Genomic DNA, 23,481 nt, shown 5'->3' on the forward strand with positions numbered 1-23,481 from the left:
TCATTCATTCACAAAGCAGACGTCATTAAACGGTCAATATATGCTAGGCACTGTTCTAAGCATGAAAAATATAGCAGTGAACAAAACACAAAATCCCTGCCTTCAGAGAGTCGTATTTAGCAAAGGGAGACCATTAATAAACAAGATAAATAAGTAACATATATATCTTATCAGGTAGGAAAATGCTATATGAAAAAATAAAAGAGAAAAGGAGAATAGAAACGGAGAGGTTTATAATTTTAAATAATGTGATGGGGGACACTGTATATATAAGTAAAGACTAGTAAAGGGGTTGTCTTGAGCTGGAAAGAGGTGAGGAAAGAAATCATGCAGACATAGGGAACCAGATTTCTAGGTAGAGGAAACAGCAACAGCAAAGGCTCTGAGGCACAAGCCTAACTGCAACAGCTGTTGCAGGTCCAGGAACTGCAAAGGAGAAACTGGGCCTGGAACCTATGAGCTACAGGGAGACAAGTAGCAAATGGGGTGGAAAGAGGAGCAGAGGCATACCGTGCAGCCCATGTAGGTTACTGAAATGTCTGCAGCTTTTACTGTGAATGAAGTGGAAAGCCAGTGGGGTTTGGGGCAGAGCAATGATATCATTTGATTTAAGTTTTATTAAGAACACCCAGGCATTCATTGGAGGAGTCTTTCTGTGGCCAAAAAAAAAAAAAAAAGAACACCCCGGGAGTATAATAGTAAGAAACTGAAGGTTGAACAAGCGTGAAAGCAGAGAGATCAGTTAGGAGACTTCTACAAAATCCCAGCAAGAGATGTTGTGAATAGCAGTGGAGGGATAAAAAGTGGTCAGATCCTGGAAATACTTTGAATATGGAGCTGAAAGGACACAGGGTATAAGAGAAAGAGAGGAGCTGAGGATTACTCCAAGAAGGTTCTCCTGAGCAACTAAAAGAATGGAGTTGCCCTTAACTAAGATGTGGAACACAGTGAGAGGAGCAGGTGGGAATGGGGATGAGATCAGGACCTTAATTTTGGACATGGTAAGTTTGAGATACCTATTTTATACACACACACACACACACACACACACACACATATATATATATATATATATATATTTTTTTTTTTTTTTTTTTTTTTTGAGACAGTCTCACTCTGTTGCCTGGGCTAGAGTGCCATGGTGTCAGCCTAGCTCACAGCAACCTCAAACTCCTGGGCTCAAGCAATCCTTCTGCCTCAGCCTCCAGAGTAGCTGGAACTACAGGGCATGCACCACCATGCCTGGCTAATGTTTTCTATGTATTTTTAGTTGGCCAATTAATTTCTTTCTATTTATAGTAGAGACGGGATCTCACTCTTGCTCAGGCTGATTTCCAACTGCAGCTGTTGCATGAAAAAATTGGAAATCTGAGTCTGGAATTTGGGAGTCAAATCCAGGCTGGAGAAAGAGATTTGAGAGTCATCCACATATAAATGATGTTTAAGGAGTTGAGTCTGGGTGAGATCACCAAGGGAGTGCAGATAAAAAAGAGAAGAGGTCAAAGAACTGAGCCCAAATGCTGTTATTACTTGAACTATGAAACATCATATCTCTTGCTTTATCATTGTTCATAGGATTCATTAAAATATTATTAAGAGAAACTAACCAGATAAAATAACAAATTCATAGTGACTATTATCTACTGTTCCTCCAGATGACTATAAATCAACTATCTGAAGATTCTTTCTAGGTTTCCAGGTTTCAAAATTAAAGTGAACAAATCTATTCTTCTTTTGCTCAAGATATTTTTAAGAAGGGTGGTATGTTTATCTGCCTTCTGAGAGGTTTCCCAAATAAGAATTCAAAACTAATCAACTATTTCTTATCAATCCTAGGATGAATGACACTGTATTGGACAAGTTTGAATAGAACACAGCTTGAGGAACTCTAACTAGTCTTATCTTCGTTAGTTTGGCTTTCATCCCATCCGTTATAAGGGCATTCTTCTGGTAATCTGACCTCAGGATTACTTTTTTAGAAAAGAACAAAAATCATTATAATCCTTTTCCCTTACACACTCATCAGTTACCAGCCTTCCCTGCAGAAGGAGAAAGTAGGCAGTTAGGAGGATAGTAGCACATTTTATTTGTTTCTGTACTTTCACCTTTTATTAAAATCAAAGAATACCTTCTTGCTGTCCTTTATCATCTTATAAATCATCTTATAATTTACAGCTCCCACATCACCTAAGATTTTTTTATCACCTCCCTACGCAATTCTGCTAGTTGTTGTGGTAACCTGGCCCAATTTCCATTTAGAGCCCTTTAATTTCAGAAGTTAGCCTACTTTTTCTCTTCTTGGCATTCTTATGTACTGGTATAGTTTGTTCCTATGTATATATAACAATGTGTTTTAAAAGGTATGACTTTCTTAACCTTGAATTTGAGGAAAATGTTGACTCTCCAGCAGTCTACCACAATTGTGGCCTTAGTAGACACTGAAACTACACATTAAACTATTGTTCCTCAGACCCTGGAAATCCAACCCTTGGGCAGAGTTGATGAAAAGGCTGTAAGGATGGAGCAGAAATAATAAACAGAGAAATCAAGACCATACCTTCTTTTAAAAACTCTCTAGGACCTGTCCTAATATCATCAAGTTTTAGCCACCATGGGTCATTTTCTTTCTTTCTTTCTTTCTTTCTTTCTTTCTTTCTTTCTTTCTTTCTTTCTTTCTTTCTTTCTTTCTTTCTTTTTTTTTTTTTTTTTTTTTTTTATTTTGAGACAGAGTCTCGCTTTGTTGCCCAGGCTAGAGTGAGTGCCGTGGCGTCAGCCTCGCTCACAGCAACCTCAAACTCCTGGCTCAAGCAATCCTCCTGCCTCAGCCTCCCAAGTAGCTGGGACTACAGGCATTCACCACCATGCCCGGCTAATTTTTTTTTTTTGTATATATTAGTTGGCCAATTAATTTCTTTCTATTTATAGTAGAGACGGGGTCTCGCTCTTGCTCAGGCTGGTTTCGAACTCCTGACCTTGAGCAATCCGCCCGCCTCGGCCTCCCAGAGAGCTAGGATTACAGGCGTGAGCCACCGTGCCCGGCCTCTTTCTTTTTTTTTTTTTTTTTAAAGATATGAGGTCTCACTATGTTGTCCAGGGCTCACACAATCCTGGGCTTAAGCAATCCTCTCACCTCACATTTTCTTTTCTTTTCTTTTTTTTTTTTTTTTTTTTGACACAGTCTCACTCTGTTGCCCAGGCTAGACTACCATGGCTTCAGCCTTGCTCAAACTCAGCAACCTCAAACTTGTGAGTTTAAGTGATCCTCCTGCCTCAGCCTCCTGAGTAGCTGGGACTACAGACATGTGCCACCATGGGTAGCTAATTTTTTCTATTTATTTGTATATAATTTTTTCTATATATTTTTTAGTTGTCTAGTTAATTTTCTTTCTATTTTTAGTAGAGACGGGGTCTCGCTCTTGCTCAGGCTGGTCTCGAACTCCTGAGCTCAAACGATCCACCTGCCTCGGCCTCCCAAAGTGCTAGGATTACAGGCGTGAGCCACTGCGCCCGGCCACATTTTCATTTTCCACGTAAGCAACTCATTACTTCAATCATCTGTTGAAAAAAATAAAAGTGCTTTGTAACAAATATTTACAAGACAGAGTCATGTGGAAAAAGAAAACAGATCAGAAACATAACTCAAATATGCTTACCTGACTAATAACTTTGACAAGTATTATCAGCCAATAAAATATCCATCCTATTAACTACATTCATTGGTGAAGTTTCATTATACTATTAGCAAAAGGTTCACGTGTAATCAGTGATCATGTAATAAATGATCATCACAATAATCAAAACAAAGACAAAAAGTATGGGTAAACCCCTATGTACAGAATAAGGGGACGAGCTATAACTGTTGGTAATTACTCTAAAAGCTCTTTAAAATTCTTAAGATAAATGTCAGTATATTATTCAACAGACACCATAATTCATAATAGTGACTAGATCCCCTTCACGAATTCTAATTGAATTTCTAGCTCCAGCCATGATAGGTATTGTCCTACCTGAAATAATAAAACTGGACAAATATATAAAACAATAATTTTCAGGCACTGGAAACAGGTAAGGGTGAATTTCACCAGAAATCTAATAGGGCTAAATATATAGGTTCTAATAGGGCTAAATATATAGGTTCCAATAATAGAGCTTCAAAATACATAAAGCAACTACTGATAGAAATGAAAGGAGAAATAGACAAATCCATAATTAGTAATTCAGTATTTGATAAAACAAGTAGACTGAAAATCAGTAAAGATATGAGACTCAAATGCTCTATCAACCAACTTGACCTAATTGCCACTTACAGAACACTACACCCAACCTTCAGGAGCAGCATATACATTCTTTTCAAGTAGAAATCTTCACCAAGATATACCATATACTAGGATATAAAAGAAGTCTGAATGGATCTAGAAGGATTGAAATAATATATAGTCTCTGACCACATGGCAATTAAATTAAAACCAATAACAGAAAGATACTTGGAACAGTCCCAAATAGTTGGTAATTAAACAACACATTTCTAAATACATGGATCAAAAACAAATCAAAAGGGAAATGGGGAAATATTTTAACTGAGTGATTTGATAATAACATTTAAATTTGTGGGAAGCAGCAAGAGGGAAATTTTAAGCTTTAAATGCTCATATTAGGGCCAGATATGGTGGCTCATGCCTGTAATCCTAGCACTTTGGGAGGCCGAGACAGGAGGACTGCTTGAGCTCAGGAGTATGAGACCAGGCTGAGCAAGAGTGAGACCCTGTCTCTAATAAAAATAAAAAAAATAGTTTTTACTACAAATGAAAAATTAGCTGGGCATCATGGTGCATGCCTGTAGTCCTAGCTACTCAGAAAGCTGAGGGAGGAGGATCACTTGATTGTCCTCCTCAAATGAGGTTACATTGCAATGAACTACGATGATGCCACTGCACTTGCCCAGGCTGACAGAGTAAGACTCTGTCTCAAAAAATAAAAGAGCTCATATTAGAAAAGAAGAAAGGTCTCAAATTAATCACCTTAGCCCCTTCACCTTCAGAAGCTAGAAAAAGAAGAGCAAATTAAACCCAAAATAAATAGAAGAAAGAAATAATAAAGATAAGAGCATAACTCAATAACATAGAAAACAAACAATAGAAATAATCAATAAAACCAAAAGCTGATTCTATGTAAAGATTAGCAAAATTGATAAACCAAGAAAAAAAAAAAGACAGAAAACACAAATTACCAATACCAGGAATTATAAAGAAAACATCAGCATAGGCCGGGCGTGGTGGCTCACGCCTGTAATCCTAGCTCTCTGGGAGGCCGAGGCGGGTGGATTGCTCGAGGTCGGGAGTTCGAAACCAGCCTGAGCAAGAGCAAGACCCCGTCTCTACTATAAATAGAAAGAAACTAATTGGCCAACTAATATATATAGAAAAAATTAGCCGGGCATGGTGGCGCATGCCTGTAGTCCCAGCTACTTGGGAGGCTGAGACAGAAGGATCGCTTGAGCCCAGGAGTTTGAGGTTGCTGTGAGCTAGGCTGACGCCACGGCACTCACTCTAGCCTAGGCAACAAAGCGAGACTCTGTCTTAAAAAAAAAAAAAAAAAAAAAAGAAAACATCAGCATAGATCCCACCAGCTTTAAAATGATAATAAGGAAATATGTTAAACAATTTTATGCCAATAAAATCAGCAACTTAGATGCAATGAATGAATTCCTTTAAAGAGGTAAATTACCAAAACTGACACAAGGAGAAAGAGCAAATCTGAATGTCTCTATATTTATTGAATAAATTTGAGGAAACTGAATTTGTATATTAAAATCTTTCCACAATGAAAACTCCAGGCCCTGTTGGCCTCACTGTTGATTTCTAACAAACATTCAAAGAGAAATAAAACCAATCCTATACAAATTCTTTCAGGAAACAGAGGAGAGGGAAATACTTCCCAACTCATTCTATGTAGCAACATAACAATGATAATAAAACTAGACAAGGACAATGTAAGAAACAATGGACTAAAATCTTTCATTAACATAGATGCCAAAATCCTTAATAAAATATTAACCAATCGAATCCAACATCCATAAAAAAGAATCCAGCAGAATTTTAATCTTAGGAATGCAGAGTTGGTTTAACATTCAAACATCAATTAATGTAATTCACATTAACAGAATAAAGGAGGAAAATCATATGAACATCTCAGTAGATGCAGAAAAAACATTTGACAAAATTCAACACCCATTCATGGCAAGAACTCTCAGCAAACAGGAATAGAAGGAACCTTCCTTAATCTAATAAAAGTCATCTACCATACAACATACAACTAACATCATACTTAGTGGGAAAGAACCAAATGCTTTCCTTCTGCTAGAAGAAAAAAAGCAAGAATGTCCACTCTCACTACTTCTATTCAACATATCCTAGCCAGTGCAATAAGGCAAGAAAAAGTAATAAAAGACATAAACACTGGAAAGGAAGAAGTAAAATATCACATCTCCTAGCCAGTGCAATAAGGCAAGTATCACATATAGCCAGTATCACACTAGCCAGTATCACACTAGCCACTAGCCATATCACACTAGCCAGTATCACATATCCTAGCCAGTGTAATAAGGCAGGAAAAAGTAATAAAAGACATAAACACTGGAAAGGAAGAAGTAAAATTATTTTTATCTGCAGATGTCATGATTGCCTATAGAGGAAATCTAAGGAATATAAATAAAGGAAGAAGAAGGAGAAGGAGAAAAGAAGAAAGGAAGACAGACAGGCAGGCAAGCAGGTAGGGAAGGAGGAAGGAAAGAAAGAAACCTACTAGAACTAATAAGTGAATTTAGCAAGGTCTCAGAATACAAGATCAATATAGAAAAACAAATTTTACCTCTGTATATTAGCAACAAACTGGAAAATGAAACTAAAACGCAATACCATTTATAGTAGCATCAAAAAACAAAACATAAAAATAAATTTAACAAATGATATGTAAGACTGCTACATTGAAAACTACAAAATATTGCTGAGAGAAATTAAAGAATATCTAAGTAAATAAAGAGCTTATATCATGCTCATGGATTGGAAGCCTTGATATTAATGTATCCATTCTCTTCAAATTGATGTATAGATTTAACACAATCCCAAAATTCCAGTAGGCATTTTTAGAGAAATTGACTCCAAAACTGACAATCTTTGATATTGGTGCAATGATAAACAAATATATAAATGCAACAGACAATAGGCAGACCTATACCTGTTGAATTTACCACAGGGAATTTAATTTTCCTGGAGGAGTTTAGCTGCTAAAGCCAACAGGGAGTCTGTAAGAAAAGCATAAGCTTTTCTGGAGATTAAAAGAGATCATTATATTGTAATAAAGAAATTGTTTTCCTTTTTTTTTCATACTTGTTTGCTAAATACAAAATTAGGTAGAATCCTGGTAAAATACCAGGTGTTCCAATTTTATTATTTTTTAAAGAATACGAAAATCCAGAATTTTGGTATTATACCCCTTCTGCCATACATTATTTATTTTATGAAATAGAAAAAGACTGTACTACATAAAAGGCACTATGAGATGGCACTAGGAAACAAAAAGAGTGCTAGCAACTGTTTAAAAGGATAAAATAATTTAATTAACATGATTATCATATCATTTTTAGATATTTTATTTTATTTTATTTTATTTTTTTTTGAGACAGAGTCTCGCTTTGTTGCCCAGGCTAGAGTGAGTGCCATGGCGTCAGCCTAGCTCACAGCAACCTCAAACTCCTGGGCTCGAGTGATCCTTCTGCCTCAGCCTCCCGGGTAGCTGGGACTACAGGCATGCACCACCATGCCCGGCTAATTTTTTTTTTTTTTATATATATATCAGTTGGCCAATTAATTTCTTTCTATTTATAGTAGAGACGGGGTCTCGCTCTTGCTCAGGCTGGTTTTGAACTCCTGACCTTGAGCAATCCGCCCGCCTCGGCCTCCCAAGAGCTAGGATTACAGGCGTGAGCCACAGCGCCCGGCCCATTTTTAGATATTTTATAAATCTTATAAACACTTTTATTGCTGACCAACACAACTTATTTTTAATCATGTAATAGTAAGGAATGGCTTTTAAAACAATGGGTCAGATATATCAATAAGAACTCACTTCAGGAAGGCTGAGTGTTCTAGAAGATATAGAAGATGTCTAGAAGATATTGACTTGAGGTTATATGACTATCAGAATGAAAAAATTGGTGTTAAATTACAATGTGTGTCATGTGACAGGATATGTTACCTACTCTTTATAATTTCAAATCAAAGCATTGTATCACAGAGTTTTAGAAGGAAAAAAGAGGGAAACAGTAAATGTTTTGGTAACAAAAAAAAGTTGGATGATGCTAATGGGAGACCACAGGCTGTCTTAACAGCTCAAATAATATTTCTATTGTCTACAAAATAAGAAGGGAAGAGTTGTCAGTTTGTATTCTTAAGATTATTTAAAAGAAAAGACACTACCAGAAAAAAAATCTGTTCCTCTTCAAATTCTTCCCCTCATAATGGCCATCTCCACCCTAAAATTAGAAACCAAGCTAATAAGAACCAGAGAAAAGAATGTAAATATATGCTGCCAAACCTTGACTGTATCAGTGTTAAGTTATATGTAAACTACTAAATGATAAACATGCTAGTTAAGCCAGAAGATTTGCTTCAATATCTTGCTCAAGTTTTGTATTTTTAAACCAGGGGTCCCCAACCTATGGTGAGTTGTCTAATTATTTCATTATATATTACAATGTAAATAATAATAAAGTACACAGTAAATGTAATGCGCTGGAAGCATCCTGAAAACCAACCCCCACTCCTACCCCCTTGTGCATGGGAAAATTGTCTTCCATGAAACCAGTCCCTGGTGCCAAAAAGGTTGAGGATCACTGTTTTAAACAATCTTCATGATATGTTTAAATGCTGCTCCAGAATGTTTAGTGTGGAACCAAACCCATGTTTCATGCTTATCAAGTATCTTTGCTTGCTCAGAAATGTTTGGTGCTCCCAGACTTTATTACACATTTAAAAACTTTTCCTTTTGTAATTAGAAAGCTTTGAACCAAAGCTAAGAATGACCACTAATCAAACATGACTGAAATAATAGATGATCAAATAAAAGTATATGATGAAATGTAAGCTGTAGTTTTATTAGGATGTACCAGCCAAGAAGTTTTTATAAATTAATGTTCAAATTAAGAAAACATGAATAATTTAAAGATTAATAAATTTTAAAACAAATCTAGGTGAATATACACATAACTACATAGAATTTGATGTATCTGTATAATTCTCTAGTAAGCATTTTTGTATATGTAACATTAATAAAAAGGATTTTTTTTTTTAACCATACAGTGATTCTGGGATTCCCTGAATTTTCAGCTGCTGCATTTTCTACTCTACATCTGGCAGGTTCGTCTTCCTTTCAGTTTGTGCATTTCCTGTATTCTAAAAAGTAAATAGAAACAGGACCTTAATTGAGGAAATGGTGAGTCTTTGGCTAAGGAAATACAGCCAGAGATAACTACTTGTACTTTGCCCCTGGGGGTTCTTTTATAAGGTACAGGGAGACTATTTATTAGAGTGTTCCTCTTTATCATCATCAAACAGAACTAAAGGTGGCCCTTATAGGGACTCCTCTTGCCTAAATCACTCATTGACAGTAATTTAGGGTTTCTCTCTGGTAATAGAGCCTAGTCAATGCATGTATGCATTATTTCAATATACTTTTTTTTTTTTTTTGAGACAGAGTCTCACTTTTGTTGCCCTGGCTAGAGTGAGTGCCGTGGCGTCAGCCTAGCTCACAGCAACCTCAAACTCCTGGGCTCAAGCGATCCTCTTGCCTCAGCCTCCCAAGTAGCTGGGACTACAGGCATGCACCACCATGCCTGGCTAATTTTTTGTATATATATTTTTAGTTGGTCAATTAATTTCTTTCTATTTTTTTTAGTAGAGACGGGGTCTCGCTCAGGCTGGTTTTGAACTCCCAACCTCGAGCAATCCACCCGCCTCGGCCTCCTAGAGTGCTAGGATTACAGGCGTGAGCCACCGCGCCCGGCCTTATTTCAATATACTTTTAAGATGCCTGAAAGAGTTTAATGTAAAATTGGGAAGTGCTTGGATCTGATTAGATAATGCAAAAAACAAGCAAATACCAGAGCCAACAATAGAACAAATAAGTGCCTATTCCCTTTCTTATGTTTTTTAAAACATATCATATTCTCTCATGGTCTAAAACAAACTACAGACTCAAAATTTAAGAAATTTTCTTAATTCTGACATTAATTTATTAAAAATGTTTAGACTAGCCTCATATGCAATTTCAGTCACGTGTCAGAACTGCATTTGAATGAGCAATACAAATAAGCTATAACCAACACTGTCAACTTCTAGTTATTTCTAATAACTACAGCTTGTTTCAAGGTCACTCTTATAAAAAGGTCATCTTGTCATATGAGCAAGAAGAGGTTTTTCCTTCTTCTTATTTATTTATCCTAAAAATGACAGAACTGTCTTTAAGAATTCCTTTTTCCCTGCATTGGAATGGAATTGTGGTTCCTGGGGGCTCTCATAGGACAACAGGATAAACACATGCAGCACATTTCTAGACTGCCGGAGCTCAGGAGACCTAATTCACCCAATTATTCAAAAAATGTGCAAATGCTGTGCTGTGCAACACGCTGTAACATGAGTAAGTCAATCAAATTTAAAAGTTTAAAGCTACCTTATTGCTTTTTATAATCAACTGAAAGATGTCTGTTAATGGCTTTCTTGTTCTATAATATCTCTTTTCTGCAAAGTGGATTGCAGAGTTCTTAAGTTCTAGGACAGCATAGCCCTAAAGGTCACAGTGACAATACATTTAATAGTGTCTGATAACCCTCTTCTCCAAATGTTGTAGAGATTGAGTAGCCTTGTTAAAATGCCTTCTATATAGTTTCAGACCAGCTTCTCTATATTTTCCATTCTTCATATTTCCTTAATAAGTATATGCTGATTTTTATCCTGGATTAAACTATAATCAATTTTATTTTTTTAAAAGCAGAGATAATGAAGTTGATAAATCACTTGCAGAGATGACTTCTTAAGTGTAGAAAAGGAGGCCATTGATATGACTTAATTCAGTGTGTGCTCAGTACAATCTCTTTCTCCTAAAAGAGTACCTTTAGAGAGTATTCATTTGGCAGTTAACAGCTTCATGATTTCCAAATAAAATTCAAGAATCTCTCTGGTAGGTAGGGGCTGTGGACATTTCAACAAAATTACCTAATAGGATAGCTGAGAGTAAATATTTGTGAAAATAGGACAGTAAATAGACAGCAGAGATACATAGGGAAATAAATTGGAGGTAGAACAAGAAGGAAGGAAGAGGCTAAAGACAAATACATATATGCTCATGGTCATACACCACATGTTTATACCATTATTCATTTTCACTGGCATGGCTTACCTGATCAATGTTTGACAACATACATAACACAGATACTATTTTCCCTGGGTACTGTGCATTTTAATCATTCAACATTCAAATGAGGGATGGTATTTACTACCTCCAAAGAAATGATTGCTAGAGACTTTTAGTAGTTGGTTATCTAGGAAAATATAGATTTTTCTAGAGTTTAAAGATTATAGAATTTTGAATTTTTATGTAGCTTTCCAATATTAATAGTTAAATTTACACACTGAGTCAAGGGCTTTAAATAGCATTCTTTAGTAAAAGCTATAAACTAAAAAAGTTTTACCTCTTGTTTCTCTTGATTTTGATCCACATTAAGTAAAGTTGGTATTTTAGATGAATCTGTTTTCTTTGAATCTCTCTTCAGCATTTTTGTCTGTTTAACTTTTACAAAATTATATAAAACAATGAAAATTTGTTATTCCTACCTTGAAATTTTACTTTCCTTTTTAAGAACTTCAACTGGAAATTCTGATGTCTACTAACATCAGTTTCTCAATTCATTACAAAGTAACTGAATAAATCATGAGTTGTAATGGTAAAATACAGTAAATTATTTGTTTTATAACTTTACAAATAGTCTACCAAGTTAAAAGAAAACAATTATTTTATTTTATTTTATTCTCAGTATAACTGTTAAGTGAATCAGATAATTTCTCTTGAGCTATGTATTATATTCTTGCTATTATATTAACTTTTCACAAGGTGTCACTATTCTTCAAAGAAAGATAAGAACATTTATTCAAGACAAAATGAGTTTTGTTTTAAGACAAATCTTAAATTTAAGACTAAGATAAATCTTAAATTTATAAGTCTTATCTACTAAATCCTTGAATGGCCAAAGCATATTTAAAATTCCTGCTATTATATGAGAAAATAATCATGGAGAAAAATAGGAATATTATTTATCCCAGGTCATATACTGAATCAAAACTATCTCCCTCAAATATTGTTTTAACATTTCAACAATATTGAACTAATGACAAATCTACCCTTTAGGCCGGGCGCAGTGGCTCACGCCTGTAATCCTAGCACTCTGGGAGGCCGAGGCGGGAGGATTGCTTGAGCTCAGGAGTTTGAGACCAGCCTGAGCAAGAGCAAGATCCCATCTCTACTAAAAATAGAAAAAATTAGCTGGGCATGGTGGCACATGCCTGTAGTCCCAGCTACCTGGGAGGCTGAGGCAGGAAGATGGCTTGAGCCCAGGATTTTGAGGTTGCTGTGAGCTGGGCTGATGCCACAGCACTCTAGCCTGGTCAAGAGAGTGAAACTCTATCTCAAAAAAAAAAAAAAAATCTACCATTTGAAGGTGTCTTAACCTCTCTTTAAAATTATCTCCTTTAAGCCTTACCCCTTATTTCATGATGGGGAAAAAAATAACTCATCAGCTGACAATGTTTTTCTTACCAATCTACTGTTTTATACCTAAGGCATACTATAAAATATGTTATATTATAAAGATGCCTGAAAGAGTTTAATGTAAAATTGGGAAGTGCTTGGATCTGATTAGATAATGCAAAAAACAAGCAAATACCAGAGCCAACAATAGAACAAATAAGTGCCTATTCCCTTTCATGATATAAATGATATCATCTGGAGATTAGTAAAGCTATGCAAACAACGTATACCTTCCATTCCTTTTATATCCTTTGATTGTACTGTGAAAGGCAATTCTGGAAAATGGAATTCTTTCCTGTCAGATCTGGAAAAATTCAGCTTCCTTTTGTTCCCACTTGCCATTTGGTCACTTTGACCTGTTCGCTCATTAAATATACCCCTCTCCATTTGGCTCTAAACAAACAACAAACAAACAAGAGTTCATTTGAAGAAATGTGTGTAACTATTTGTAGAATGACAAACCTAGAATTGCCAGCCATTTGGATGGCATAAGATAGGCATAACAACTATTTTAATACTTAAGAAGTACAATGGAATACCATTAAACATACCAACAGATCAAACTCCAATAAAAGTTTCAGAAAGCAAACCTTTTTTAGTATATTTAATTTTCTTAAAATAATAGTCTTGACCATAAGAACCACAATCTTTATTAATAATAAAACTTAAACTTATAATAAAACTTAATAATAATCACTATACTCTGACTTTAATAATAATAAAACTTAATAATACTTAATACTGGCCGGGCGCAGTGGCTCACGCCTGTAATCCTAGCTCTCTGGGAGGCCAAGGCAGGCGAATTGCTCGAGGTCAGAAGTTCGAAACCAGCCTGAGCAAGAGCGAGACCCTGTCTCTACTATAAATAGAAAGAAATTAATTGACCAACTAATATATATAGAAAAAATGAGCCGGGCATGGTGGCATATGCCTGTAGTCCCAGCTACTTGGGAGGCTGAGGCAGTAGGATTGCTTGAGCCCAGAAGTTTGAGGTTGCTGTGAGCTAGGCTGATGCCATGGCACTCACTCTAGCCTAGGCAACAAAGTGAGACTCTGTCTCAAAAAAAAAAAAAAAAAATAATAATAAATAATGCTTAATAATAATAAAACTTAATAATAATCACTATATTCTGACTTTGAACAAATTACTTCAGTTCATTTTCTTTTTTTTTTTTTTGAGACAGAGTCTCACTTTCTTGCCCAGGCTAGAGTGAGTGCTGTGGCGTCAGCCTGGCTCACAGCAACCTCAAACTCCTGGGCTCAAGCGATCCTACTGCCTCAGCCTCCCGAGTAGCTGGGACTACAGGCATGCGCCACCATGCCCGGCTAATTTTTTTTGTATATATATTTTTAGTTAGTCAATTAATTTCTTTCTATATTTTGGTAGAGACGGGGTCTTGCTCAGGCTGGTTTTGAACTCCTGACCTTGAGCAATCCGCCCGCCTCGGCCTCCCAGAGTGCTAGGATTACAGGCGTGAGCCACCGCGCCCGGCCCTCATTTTCTTAATAATTTATTTATCTATTTACAAAATGATATGCTCTATGGACACTGGGAAAACCACAAGGAAAAAAATTACTTGTTTACCCAGCATTTGGAAAACCTTTTATGTTACCTATTTTTGTTCATTTGACAATGAATCATAAAAACCTTTCTTGGGTTAATGATCACTCTTCCACAGTGTAATGTGTAGTATCCTGCTGTATGAATGTAAGGCAATGTACTTAATCAATCATCTACTTTTGGATAGGTTTGTGTCATTTTCAATTTTATTATCATAGATAACATTGTAAAAAATGGGGGGATGATCTACACTGATTATTTTTTCCAAAGAAAGAAAGTTGTGTTTATTTGATCCTTGCTTTTATTTATTTTATTTTATTTTATTTTTTTGAGACAGAGTCTCACTTTGTTGCCTAGCTAGAGTGAGTGCTGTGGCGTCAGCCTAGCTCACAGCAACCTCAAACTCCTGGGCTCAGCGATCCTACTGCCTCACCCTCCCGAGTAGCTGGGACTACAGGCATGCGCTACCACGCCCGGCTAATTTTTTGTATATATATTTTTAGTTGGTGAATTAATTTATTTCTATTTTTGGTAGAGACGGGGTCTCGCTCAGGCTGGTTTTGAACTCCTGACCTTGAGCAATCCGCCCGCCTCGGCCTCCCAAAGTGCTAGGATTACAGGCGTGAGCCACCACGCCCGGCTGATCCTTGCTTTTAATCCATAAAGATACTAAAACATTTTTTGGAAGTGAAAAACCAGAAATTCTTGTGACTTTTTAAGGTGAAAATCTTAAGTTACTCTGCCCAATTAATATATTAAATACACAAATTAAGATATGGAAAATTGATTATAATTGTGAAACCACTAAGAAAATGATGGCCTACTTTCATCTTAGGAAGAAACAAAAGAAACTACAAGCACAACTTTAAAGGGTTTCAGCCCCAAAGACAGTGAAAAGGGAAAGGGAAGCAATGTTAAAAGAGGCCATATGTTAATGACTAGCTTCTTGCCTTACTTGAGTGGGAGCTGTATCCTCTTGCTTGCTATTATACATAATTTGTCCGATGGATTGTGAAGTACGTCTCTTCTTTGCTCTTTCAGTTAACCTATTATTTAAAAACAAATAAGAAGTTATTAGAACTTTCCAGAAATGCCTTTGCTTTAGCTTCAAAAATGAACAAATTATACCATGGATGTCTATTGTTCAAACATTGAATGCCAAAATGAAATTGTCAGTCCTTAAGTACCAATTGCTCTAAGGAGAGAGGTATTAATAATAGGGCAGAAAAAAACTAATGCATGGCTAACATCAGTGGTGATACCATCTTGTGGGGTTACTCCTGCTGGTCTAGTTGCTCCCTCTTATCTGTTCTGAACTTGGATCTCCTAACTATTGGGTTTTCAATTTATGAGCTTGCTATCCAAGACTGACTGACTCACAACCATGCTTACTGGGACCATGGTTTTGGGGTCACCTAAAGAACAACTGGGCTCGGCCGGGCGCGGTGGCTCACGCCTGTAATCCTAGTTCTCTGGGAGGCCGAGGCAGGCGGATTGTTTGAGCTCAGGAGTTCGAAACCAACCTGAGCAAGTGCAAGACCCCGTCTCTACTATAAATAGAAAGAAATTAATTGCCCAACTAATATATATAGAAAAAATTAGCTGGGCATGGTGGCGCATGCCTGTAGTTCCAGCTACTCAGGAGGCTGAGGCAGCAGGATTGCTTGAGCCCAGGAGTTTGAGGTTGCTGTGAGCTAGGCTGACGCCACAGCACTCACTCTAGCCTGGACAACAAAGTGAGACCCCGTCTCGAAAAAAAAAAGAACAACTGGGCTCTTGCAGTCTGTAGCCTGCTGTACCTTTGGACTGACACAGACATGGCCTTTTGCCCACCTCTGCAGACCGCTAGGCTTCACAACCTAAGCTCAAACCAATCTGCTAGAATGTTCTTGGGCTAATGAACCTAATTTCCTTCCTCTCCTAGAATCATAGTAGTCTCCCTAAATTTAGAAGTGGCCCTAATGCCTTGCTAGGCATCTTACAATCTATTGCACTGCCCATGATTAACCAGACCCACAGGACCATTCTCACGGTCTGTATCAAAGGCTAAATCTAAAAATGGCCCAATATGCTGTTTTTCTCCTAAAATATTTGATATTGAAAGGCTATTTGACTATGAACAATTATTTTTGGCTATCCTTTATACACTTAGAGAATTTGCTATGACATAAAAATAAAGCTTACTTTGTTATACCAAGGCACATCCATACTAGAACTTAGATCACGTCACCTTTTTTCTCTTCAAAAGGGAAGATATTTTTCCAAGAGTCTTTTTTTAATGAGGTTTTACCAAAAGACATTAGTGAAAAATTAAACATCTGTATGGCTAAGAAAAGTTAATTTCTTCTATAACATTCATAAGAATCACCCAGTAAATGGCCCATTATGCAATTATAATTTCAATATACCTTCCTCAAGTTCAGTTTTTATATAGACACTATGAATGTGATTCTTTGAAATACCATTATACAGGAACATTGTATTACTTATGTCTCTTGTCTGTTACAGCTCACCTTGTATTGGGGTGAGAGATATTTGAATTGGGATTTGCAGCCATCAAATTACTGCTAGTTAGATTGATGGGTGGCATTGTCATACAGCTTCCAGAATGTAGACCTTCTTTCATGCCATTAGAGTTAGTGCTGGGATTAACAGGGTTTGGTGGTTCAATGATTACAGGTTTTACATCTTGAGACAGAGCATGAGCATTTTCGACTGCATCTTGTTGACAATGTCCACCTTCATACTCTGTCTTTTTCAGTTCTGAGATATCTCCTTTTCCTCCTTTGACTTTAGTAACTCTGACTTTGCTCTCCTTGGGCTTTTTCTCTTTTTCTATTTCCTGGAATAGATACATCCCAAATCTGAGTCATGAGAACAGTTATTTTTTTCATTAGTGTGTAACTGCAATATAGTTATGCTGACTGAAACAAAAAATGAAGTTCTTACCTTTCCCAAAACTGAGCTATGTAGCAGTGTATTGGTACAAATTGTTTTTCTTTCATCTTTCATGAGTTCATTTTCTTTAGAACTCTCTTTTGGCTTTATGAACGAATTGACTTTTGCTTCTTGTAGTAATTTAGCTCTCAGTTCTGGTATAAATCTGACAAAACAAGCAATATCAACCGATAATCTTTTTATTTATGTAGATAGAGTATTTTATCTTTAACGAACCATTTAATCAATTAATTTACATTTCAGATATAGCATAAATAAAGCTGTATAATTCTAATGCATGCCAAAAGCTAGTATAATATTTACCTTATAATAATTGCTTTCTGCTAAAGATACATCTTTCAAAAAATTTGCTATGGGAATCTACTACATAAGACTTTTACAGGTCAGGTTTAGTCCTCACGCCTGTAATCCTAGCATTCTGGGAGGCCAAGGTGAGAGGATCACTTGAGATCAGGAGTTCCAGACCAGCCTGAGCGAGAGCAAGACCCACTTATCTACAAAAACTAGAAAAAAATTAGCTGGGTGTAGTGAGGTGTACCTGTAGTCCCAGCTACTCAGGAGGCTGAAGCAGGAAGATTGCTTGAGCCCAGGAGTTCAAGGCTACAGTGAATATGACACACCACTGTACTCTAGCAAGGGCGACAGAGCTAGACCCCGTCAAAAAAAAAAAAAAGACTTTTACAAAATAAACCCAGCCAGGCACAGTGGCTCATGCCTATAATCCCAGCACTCTAGGAGACTAAGGTTGGAGGATCACTTGAGGCCAGGAGTTTGAGACCAACCTCAGCAAAGTGAGACTTAGCACACTTAGGACACTGTAACCATGTAATGAGAGTTAGCTGTAATTATTTTTTATTACTAGACTTTTCATTCACGACACTTGTAAATCTACCATTTACCTAAATGATACCTGATACAGTAACTCAGTAAATTTTTAAGCTGAATATTTCTGTTATACAATATTAATCTATGTGGCAATTCTCTTGCTAATAAAATTTCCTAAAACGAAGTGCTAAAAAACAAAACAAACAAATTAAGAAAACACACTCAAAATGCTTACTTTTCAATAAATCCATCCCTGGTAAAATACTCATGATGTAAAAGATCAGTAGATGATATCCTCTCAGCAGGATCAATTTGTAAACAAGCCTAGAAAAGGAAAAAGATTTTAATGACAAATGAGTTCTTAACACAGCTCCATACGGTAAAAATTAAATTTATTTGACAAATGAAGAAGTAATTAATTATCCACAGCTAAAAGTGTTCTTGAAAAAACTTCCAAACTAGAATTTTAACCCATGTTTTCTGACTCTGAATCCAGTGTTCTTTCTATAGCATAATACAATTTTACAAATATCGAAGTCCTCAAATCTTTTAATATCCTATTATTAGAATAGCTCTTTTCTGTTTGCCTCCTTGAGAGTATTTCAACTGAAGAGAACCACAAAACCACAAAAACCAAAAATAAATAATGGAAAGAAGTTTTGATATTAAGTTGTAGATAATGAAATAACTATAATTATAAATACAGCACATTTCTTTAATCAAGATATTAAAGATAAACTTTAAAAAGCATCAGCTTTACAATTTTTCATTCTTCTCTAAAAGGCACAAACATAATAGTAATAGGTAACTTTTATGCTTACTGTATACTAGACAATGCTCTAGCCTTTTCCTATCATTTCATCCCAACCACAACCTTACAAAGTAGGTATTATTTTTATCCCCACTGTACAGATGAAGAGACCAAGGCCCAGAGAGATTAGGTACTTTGTCTAAGATTTCATAAATAGAGGACCCAGAATTAAAATCTAGAAAATTTCAGGTAATTGTATATAATATTATGCTTCTGTTTATTTCAAAATGCATAGTTTAAATTGATTCATGGAAAAAGTTCTAGAGATCTGCTGTATAACAATGTACATATAGTTAAAAATACTGTAGTATATACTTAAAAATTTGGTAAAAAAGCAGATTTCATGTTTTTTTAACCATTATAAAAAACTTAATTCACAAAGTAAAATTATTTAAGTCAGTTACCTACTTTATGATGTGGGAATACTTTGATCCTTGAAACTGCAACTAACTAAAAATATGACTAAAAATATGTTCAAATGACAACATAATGGTAATCCATTAATAAAACTTAATAAGAATGACCGAACCATTCCACTCTCAAGATATTTCCCCAAGAGGAATGAAAATATATGTCCACACAAAGACTTATACATGAATGTTCATGGCAACTTTATTTGTAATAGCCCAAAAAGAGAAAAAACCTGAACATATACCAACAGGGGAATGAATACAAAATTGCAGTAGATTCATATTATGAAATACTACTCAGAAAAAAGGGGAACACATTACAATACATGCAAAAATGTGAATGAATCTCTAAACCATTATGCTGAGTGGAAGAAGCCAGGCATAAAGAGTACACACTGTATTATTCCATTTATATAAGAGTCTAGGCCAGGCGTGGTGGCTCATGCCTGTAATTTTAGCACTCTAGGAGGCTGAGGCGGGTGGATTGCTCAAGGTCAGGAGTTTGAAACCAGCCTGAGCAAGAGCAAGACCTCGTCTCTACTAAAAATAGAAAGAAATTAATTGGCCAACTAAAAATATATAGAAAAAATTAGCTGGGCATGGTGGTGCATGCCTGTAGTCCCAGCTACTTGGGAGGCTGAAGCAGGAGGAAAGCTTGAGTCCAGGAGTTTGAGGTTGCTTTGAGCTAGGCTGACGCCATGGCCCTCTAGCCCAGGCAACAGAATGAGACTCTGTCTCAAAAAAGAAAGAAAAAAAAGAGTCTAGAAAATGCAAACTAATCTATGGCAACAGAAAGCAAATCAGTAATTAGGGACAGAAATGGAAGGAAAGATGGATAGTAAAAGGACACAATGAAATTCTGGAGGAAGGTGTAAATGTTAGGTGTCTTCATTATGGTGGTGGTTTCATGTGTACATACATCTATCAAAACTGTGTGGTTTACTGTCAATAAATTATATTACAATAAAGTGGCTTGGAGAATGTATTAATATATCTAAGAAAAAATACATACCCTACATCAAATATTAAAATGGATTTTAAAGTTACAATAACACCAGGTACAGTAGCTCACATCTGTAATCCTAGCACTCTGGGAGGCCGAGGCAGGAGGATCACTTGGGCTCTGGAGTTCAAGACCAGCCTGAGCAAGAGCGAGACCCCATCTCTACAAAAAATAGAAAAATTAGCCAGGTATGGTGGCATGCACCTGTAGTCCCAGCTACTCAGCAGGGTAAGGCAAGAGGATCGCTTGAGCCCAAGAGTTTGAGGTTGCAGTGAGCTATGATGATGCCACTGCACTCTACCTAGAGCCACAGTGTAAGACTGTCTAAAAAAAAGTACTAAAATCATTCAAAATGATACTAATTCCAGAATAAAGAAAGAAATCAGGGGGAATGGGCATTTATTGAAACCTTAAAATCTGTACCCCCATAATATGCCAAAAAAAAGAGAAGAATATACATATAAAAAAAAAAAGAAAGAAATCAATGGAAACAGACTCAAGCATATATAAGCATTTAGTCTATGATAAATGTGGCATTCCAAATCATTGAATTATCCAGTTGTAAAATAAAAAGTATTTGAACTTATGACAAAAATTAATATACTTAATATATTTTATAAATCAATATGAAAAAGATAAATATTCTAATTAACAGATAGCATAAGAATCCTTTATAAAAGAAACACAAATGGCCAATGAATATTAGCAAAATGCTCAGCCTCTTCTATAATAACACAAATGTAATTTTTAAAAAGATACCATTTGTAGCTTATTAAATTTGCAAAGACTTTTAAAATTATAATACCCAAGCCAGGTACAGTGGCACACACCTGTAGTCTCAGCTACTAAGAGGCTAAAGCAGGGCTGGGAATGGCAGGGCAGCTCACACCTGTAATTCTAACACTTTGGGAGGCTGAAGCAGGAGGATTGCTCGAGATCAGGAGTTCAAGAACATCCTGAGCAAAAGCAAGACGCCATTTCTACAAAAAAATAGAAAAAAATAGTCAGGCATGGTGGTGGCATGCACCTGTAGTCTCAGTTTCTCGGGAGGTGAGGCAGGAAGATTGCTTCAGCCCAGGAGTTCAAAGTCAGCCTAGGCAACATGGCCAGACCCAGCGTGTGCATGCGTGTGCGTGTGTGTGCGCGTGTGCGTGTGTGTGTGTGTGTGTGTGTGTGTGTGTGTGTCTATCTCCAATGCTAGATTGAGAGTCAGGCTATAAATCAGAAAAACCTCTCTGGAAAAAGAAATATGTCAAAAATTCTAAAAATTATAAATCCTTTGGTTCATTTTTTAATCCCACTTCTAGCACTTTATTGTACAGAAAAAATAAAACAAGTACATAAAGATTGTTGTCCCATCTTTACTAACAGTAGTAGGGAAAAAAACTGAAAATGACTCAAATGTCCAAAAACACAAGATCAATTAAATAAACTAATAGTATAGTCAAACAATTAAATACTATGCAATCATTGAAAATTATGATGTAGTTTCATATTTATTGACATATTAGTATGTTTATGATATATTAAGTAAAAATAAGTTACATAGCAGTATGTAAGGTAAGACACCCTTTAAAAAGTATAAATTTCTATTTTTGTTTAAAGCATAAGTTCCTATGCATATATTTACCTGGGAAAACTTTAAAAGTATATAAACCAAAATCTTAATAGTAATTTTTCCTGAAATGTGGGAGTAGAGAAAACCTTAACTTCTCCTTTTTGTATATCATGTATTTTTTTCTATAATAAATATGTATTTCTTACATAATTAAAACTATAAAATACAAGAAAAAAGAAATTAAATTGAAAATGTGGTAAACAAATCCAATCTTTAATAAACTCCAGTTCTCTCCAGGTACAATATAAATAATTTTTTTTTGTTTCAAGAATATTCTTTTGTTTTTTTTTTTTGAGACAGAGTCTCACTCTGTTGCCCAGGCTAGAGTGCCGTGGCATCAACCTAGCTCACAGCAACCTCCAACTCCTGGGCTCAAGCGATCCTCCTGCCTCAGCCTCCTGAGTAGCTGGGACTACAGGCATGCGCCACCATGCCTGGCTCATTTTTTCTATATATTTTTAGTTGGCCAAATAATTTCTTTCTATTTATAGTAGAGATGGGGGTCTTATTCTTGTTCAGGCTGGTTTTGAACTCCTGACCTTGAGCGATCCACCTACCTCGGCCTCCCAGAGTGCTAGGATTACAGGCATGAGCCGCCGCGCCTGGCCTCAAGAATATTCTTTGGTGTTACAAATCAGTATGTTAGGTTTATCTAAATAACAGCAACAACAATTAACTTTTGTTGACAGCTTATTCAGGGCCCTGTGCTAAGCACATGTCCAACATTATTTCCAACATTTCCAACTGTTATAGTCACTTTATACCCCAGTAAACTGAGGCACAGAGATCAAATAACTCGCCCAAGGTTACAGAGCTAATTAGTGGCAGATCTGGATTTTTAATATAGTCTATGTGATTCCAGAGCCTGTTCTTTCAAAACTACACTATACGTATTCTGAAATTTAAGGAAGAACTTTTTTTAAGGGCTATCTATATATTCGAAATAAGTTACCTTGGGCTGGGCATGGTGGCTCACGCCTGTAATCCTAGCACTCTGGGAGGCCGAGGCGGGCGGATTGCTCAAGGTCAGGAGTTCAAAACCAGCCTGAGCAAGAGCGAGACCCCGTCTCTACTATAAATAGAAAGAAATTAATTGGCCAACTAATATATATAGAAAAAGTTAGCCGGGCATGGTGGCACATGCCTGTAGTCCCAGCTACTCGGGAGGCTGAGGCAGCAGGATTGCTTAAGCCCAGGAGTTTGAGGTTGCTGTGAGCCAGGCTGACGCCACGGCACTCACTCTAGCCTGGGTAACAAAGCGAGACTCTGTCTCAAAAAAAAAAGAAATAAGTTACCTTAATTGCTCCTGCTAAAGGAAATTGGCTGGTTAGAGAAAAGAAATAAAAGCAGATTAACTTTTCACAGTAAACCCACCTTACATTTTGAATTTTGTACTAAGTATGTTGGTATATTTATTATCCAGTTAAAATAAAATTTAGG

At 36.3% G+C, this 23,481-nt stretch overlaps 1 protein-coding gene across 7 annotated transcripts in view; it reads right to left on the reverse strand.

The window, feature by feature from the left end:
* Positions 1 to 23,481, reverse strand: part of CDKL3 (cyclin dependent kinase like 3) — a 73,387-nt gene that overhangs the window by 23,089 nt on the left and 26,817 nt on the right. For 5 of the 7 annotated variants that reach the window (XM_075996052.1, XM_075996055.1, XM_075996050.1 and 2 more), the window contains 6 exons: positions 18,435 to 18,523; positions 17,366 to 17,519; positions 16,930 to 17,258; positions 15,372 to 15,462; positions 13,086 to 13,248; positions 11,744 to 11,841 (listed from right to left, as the gene is read on the reverse strand). In XM_075996052.1, the coding sequence (XP_075852167.1) occupies positions 11,744 to 11,841; positions 13,086 to 13,248; positions 15,372 to 15,462; positions 16,930 to 17,258; positions 17,366 to 17,519; positions 18,435 to 18,523 (924 nt within the window). Of the gene's footprint in view, positions 1 to 9,363; positions 9,450 to 11,728; positions 11,842 to 13,085; positions 13,249 to 15,371; positions 15,463 to 16,929; positions 17,259 to 17,365; positions 17,520 to 18,434; positions 18,524 to 23,481 lie in introns of those variants that run through there. The other 2 variants (XM_075996056.1, XM_075996053.1) reach the window with 2 other exon arrangements.

This window comes from Microcebus murinus, chromosome 21 (assembly GCF_040939455.1).
Source record: "Microcebus murinus isolate Inina chromosome 21, M.murinus_Inina_mat1.0, whole genome shotgun sequence".
NCBI lineage: Eukaryota > Metazoa > Chordata > Mammalia > Primates > Cheirogaleidae > Microcebus > Microcebus murinus.